The 5,473-nt window shown below is 42.0% G+C and overlaps 1 protein-coding gene across 1 annotated transcript in view; it reads left to right on the top strand.

The window, feature by feature from the left end:
* LOC145394172 (venom carboxylesterase-6-like) overlaps positions 1-3,291 on the top strand; it is a 27,369-nt gene extending 24,078 nt beyond the window's left edge. Inside the window, exons 4-5 of the mRNA XM_080268155.1 lie at positions 2,134-2,248; positions 3,023-3,291. Coding sequence (XP_080124281.1) covers positions 2,134-2,248; positions 3,023-3,118 — 211 coding nt within the window. The 3' untranslated portion in view covers positions 3,119-3,291. The remainder of the gene's footprint in view (positions 1-2,133; positions 2,249-3,022) is intronic.
* The last annotated feature ends 2,182 nt before the right edge of the window (positions 3,292-5,473 follow it).

Here is a 5,473-nt window from a genome sequence, read left to right on the forward strand (position 1 = left end):
CCAATTTCCACACACACTAAAATCTCCCCCCCCCTTTTTTTTTTGTTTTTTTTGGTATTTTAATAATCACTTCATTTTTCCACTCTTCTGGAATTCCATCATAATCTCAAGCCACATTAAAAAGTTTCAAAAGCGCATTCATCAACTCATCATTTTCCATCTTAAGAATTTCGTGAAATATTCCATCCTCTCCTGGGGCCTTAAAATTCTTTAATTCCTTATAGATTTTGCTACCTCTTCCAAGGTTATATCCCCTGTTTCTATCTACAAATCTCTCTCGGCTGGCAAAATGTCCTCCTCAGCTGGGATTGGTCTATTCAGAACAGATTCAAAGTGCTCTTTCCACCGTCCTTTTATATCCAAATCTTTAGTTATCAAGTTATCATATCTAACTCGTATAGGTATTTCCTTCCTTCTCTTTTCAGTCCCAGTTAACTCCTTGATGGCCTGATACGCTGCTTTTGTGCCCTGACCGTCATTTTTACATAACTTAATTTCTTTATCTGTTGCCTTTTCATCATATAGCCTCCTCTTATCACGTCTAACGAGTCTTTTTACTTCAGAATGTAAACTCCAGTACTTTGCTCTAAGTACTTCAACTACCTGGCCATCAACATGTTGTTATTCACTTCTTAACTTCGCCTCTTTCCTTTTCTGAATTGCATTCATGTTTCATCTGACATCCACTTTTTCCTTCTCGCTTTCTCTTTTTTCTTAATAGTAACCTTAGCATTCTCATGCAAAACCTCTTTTACCTCTCTCCACATTTGATTAATATCATTGTCTTCAGATTCCAGCAAAGTCTACAGGACTAGAAACCTGTTCCTGCATTCCCACCGAAAGTTTTCCATATATATATATATATATATATATATATATATATATATATATATATATATAATATGTGTGTGTGTGTGTGTGTGTAGTATAGAAAAAAAACGTGTTAAGAGGATTCAAAATTATAATACAGAGACCCCTGGATATGGGACACAAGGCAGGGTAATGTCAAAGACTGGTAGATTCCTTTTCAGTGACTTAGTTTGTGTTTAGGGATGTGTTGCAGAGGGATAGGTTGTGTTGCATTGACTAGTTTGTGTTCTGGAAGGGTAATGGTGTTGCAAAGAGTGTTACAAGTGTTACAAAGGCCTGGATCCTAATACCGAGATCTGGAATATATTACAGAGCTAAAGTGTGATACAGTAGCCTAGTTTGTGATACAGAGGGCTCAGTTATGCTACAAAAGGCCAGGTTGTGTTACGGAGACCGAGGTTTTATCTCAGGGATCTAGGTTTTGATAGACAATCTGGTTTCTGCTATAGAGACAAAGATTTTATCGTGAAGGGCTATGGGTTGTACATCAAGACCTAAATAGTTGTACAGATTGCTAGGTTGTACCACAGAGGCCTAAAGAGTTGTACAGATTACTTGGTGGTTTAACTGGAACCTAAATAGTTGTATAGTTTGCTAGGTTGTATCACCGAGGGCCCAGCTTTCGTTGCGAAAACCTAGTATGTATATCAGAGGACTAGGGCGTGTTGCAGAGACCTAGGTTGTGTTAGAGAGAAATAGATCCAGTTACGATAGTCTCTGCTGTGTTAAAGAGGAATGTGTTACACTGGGCTGGATTATGGTACAGAGGAGTACATTGTCTTACAGAGATTTAGGTTATGTTACTGAAGGCTATGTTGTGTTCCAAAGGCTATGTTGCAGAGGACTACGTTGTGGCACAGAAGGCAGGTTAATATTTAAGAGGGCCAGGTTGTGCTACAGAGGACCAGGTTGTTTCAAAGAGGACTGAGTTACATTACAGAGGTTGGGATTACATTAAAGAGGACCTAGTTTTCTTACAGGAGGCAAGGGTATGTTACAGAGGGTTTTGGTTGCGCCGGAGTGAAGCGAAGTTGCATTACAGAAAAAAAAAAAAAGATGGATCAGGAACCTAAGTTTGACAGTAGATGTGCAAGATTTTTAAGTGTATGGCAACAGTGTGTGCTTAGTTTTCTCCTATTCCCCTTGCTTGTTATGGTCTTCTTTTCCTTTGGTTTGTACTGTACTGAGTGGAAATGAGACAGCCATATTGATACAGAAAACCTTAATGCTGTATCCTACTCAACCCAAATATCTCCCTCGCAGGAACCCAACCCCAGATGACTCCTTGGGCTTCACCTGGACCCCCTCTGACCCCTCTGACCCTCACCATCTTGACATTAACCTGGTTCCTTCCATGGCCCCCGATCGCCTCCAGAAGGTAAGATTAACACACCCTGAAGGATAGAATACGGGGCTAGTCTGGGAGCAATGTGTATGGCAGGTGACCGCGCTAGTGTATTTAGCAAGGTGTGTGACAGGTGACCACACTAGTGTATTTAGGAAGGTGCATGGCAGGTGACCGCGCTAGTGTATATAGCATGGCGTATGGCAGGTGACTGCGCCAGTGTATTGGCTCGTTGAATATCCCGTTTGAGCAAGGGCAGTAGTCCTGTACTCTCGTGCGTTTGATCAGTTCTTACCTTTCCGTGCAGGAGAGGGACGTTTTCACTTGATGGCACTATTATGACCCCATGACTTTACTGCCTGGTCATACATGCGTCCCTTAGTTCCTTTCCTACCCCAAAATAAAGAATGGTGGACTACAGAGGAACGGTAACTTTCAGCTTGCATTATACTGGGTTCACATTAAGATAAGCCTGGGGATGCATCTACTATTACTATTACCTAAGCATCTGCTGTCACCATCCTTCTACAACCTACTTGAAAATTGATCTTGTAAATAATGTTTAACTTTATGGTGTCGTCAGTATCTTGGTGTTTCTGTCATTGGGTGATTTGATAGCTAAGGGGAGACCCCCATGAAAAATTATGATTTGTTGGTGTGAAAAGTGAGTTGTCTGTGTCTGTTTCTGTGTGTGTGTTTGTGTGTGTGTGTGGGGGGGGGTTATTTGACAGCACTCTTTTCTCTTTTATTTTTCATTCATTCATTTTTAGCTTTCTCCTGCCTTCACCGCCTCCCTCTTTCCCTCAGGTCCTGGACTTCTGGTCGACACTCCCCCTGAAGGAGAACCTGCTGATGGCCCCAGAAAAGGTGGTGGTCGAGGGAGGTCGCAGGGAGGAACTTTGAGGTGTAGGTTGTGTGTGATAATGATAACCCTGCACTAGAAAAAACATACATTCCACGGGAAATGTTTACCTGCAGCAGAAAATCGTACATTCCACGGGCGATGTTTACCTGCAGCAGAAAGACATACATTCCACGGGCGATGTTTACCTGCAGCAGAAATAACATACATTCCACGGGCGATGTTTAATATACAGTAGCCTTCTGTTACCAATAATATTACTTAGAATAGTTAAGATGCTCATTTGTAACAAATGTTTGAAATTTCTGGAAAATCTGTCACAGTCGAAACGTTTATTAAATCCTGTGTCCTTTTTCTGCATTTAACTTTTGTTCCTACAGTTCGTTAATCTATACTGATATGTATTTTCACTTAGTAATTCATTTTCATTGGCTCAGTATATATATATATATATATATATATATATATATATATATATATATATATATATATATATATATGTATTGTACATTTACTGAGGGAACAGTTGTAGGTGAAGGTGATGTGCCCTGCTTGGGTCGATTAGAGTTCCTAAAGTGTGAGGACAGGGGTTGCGAGGTGAGGGCAGAGGCAGTCACAAGTGTGACGTGAAGGCGACGCTGTGTACCTTCAGCCTCTGGTGAGGACACAAATGCTGCTTCTCCCGGACTCTGAAAATCCCTATCACTCCAAACTGTCTCCCAACTCGCACCATCGCTCGCTCGCTTTCCCATCCCTCACGGCAACCTTTACCCTCTTCTACTTTCATTTCGTCCTCACCAATTTATCTTAGTCATTGTCGCTCCTCTCCTCATCCAACTTTTCGTGTAGCGTGCCGAGGTTGCTGACTCACGAGACCATCAGAGGAAAAGCCAAACAGAATTACTAAACAGCGATACATAAAACTATCCATCTATCTATATATGGGCAGACACCTCAATCCTGTAAGGGGTGGCCACAAGCAAATCGTCTCCATGTCACCCTGTCCAACGCCATTTCACTGTCTTGCTCCCAGCTCACACACCCTTCTCTCATATACCTTTCCACTCTGTCCCTCCATCTCATCCTCGGCCTCCTCCTCCCTCTCCCCCGATCCACCTAAATTGCATATACTGTACTCTCGTCGTTAGTCTCTTGCTTTTCATCCTCTCCACATGGCCCAACCGAACCACCTCAGTGTATTTCTCCTAACGGTTTCTAACACATCCACATCGACACCACAACGCTTCTTAACTTCCTCATTCGTCAGTCGGTCTCTCCACGTAACTCCACATACTCCTCTCAAATAATTCATTTCCTCTGCTCGCACTCTTGTGTTCTTACAACAAGGTCTAAGCGTCACTTCCATACGTTAGAGATGGTATCACAATACTGTCAAGCAATGGCTTTTTTACTTCCATGCTCACGTCCCTGCTCCTTATCACTGTTTTCAAAGAACCAGCAACTTTTCTTCCCTGTTGTACCCTTTCTAGCACCCTCTAAACTTCTATCCTTACTCACCACACTGCCCAAGCACTCACATTTTCCATTTCTTCATCATCGAAACCTCAATGGACATTCAGTGGATTCATTTCCCTCGAAGACCATAACTTTACTCTTCCCTGTATTCCCCTTTAGATTCCGCTTCTTACACACTCTCCCAAACTCATTCATCAAGCCTTGCAGTTCCCCTTCGTCTTCTCTTAACAATACAATATCATCTGCAAACAACAGTGCAGTGAGTTTCCAAACACTGTCCTCTCTCATTAGGGTTGTTCTAACATCCACTGCCCTACTTTGTTTCACTTTTATAACGCCATCCATAAACAGACTGAACAACCATGGGGACATGACACATCCCAGTTTCAGCCCAACATTCAAATAGGAAATTTCACTCAGTTCACTATTCACACGCACCACAGCCTTAGCACCCTCATGCATACTCTTCACGGCATTCAGCAACTTCCCATTCATTTCAAATAGTCTTCATACTTTTCACATTCCTTGTCTACGTACCTTGTCATATGCTTTCCCTAAATCCATGAAAGCTACATCAACTTCTTTCCCTTCTCTAATAACTTTTCCTTTGAAGACCTAATAATGAATATCTGATCTACACAATCTCTTCCCTTCCTAAAATTTCCCTGTTCTTGTCCAACGAATTCCTCTCTATTTCCCTGTGTCAATAGGTATCCTACCATATACTTTTCCTATTACACTTAGAAGACAACTGCTCCTAGGATTACCACACACTTCATTCTCTCCTTCCCTTCGTACTGGGGAATAATCTACCTGCCTTCCAGTCTTCCAGGATTCTACATTCCTCTCAGGCCAATCTGCACATCATCCACATCCATTCTGCTATCCCTCCTGCATACTTCAGTGTTTCACCACACACT

Source organism: Coenobita brevimanus, chromosome 3, assembly GCF_032717465.1.
Source record: "Coenobita brevimanus isolate Jiangsu-jjx chromosome 3, ASM3271746v2, whole genome shotgun sequence".
Lineage (NCBI taxonomy): Eukaryota > Metazoa > Arthropoda > Malacostraca > Decapoda > Coenobitidae > Coenobita > Coenobita brevimanus.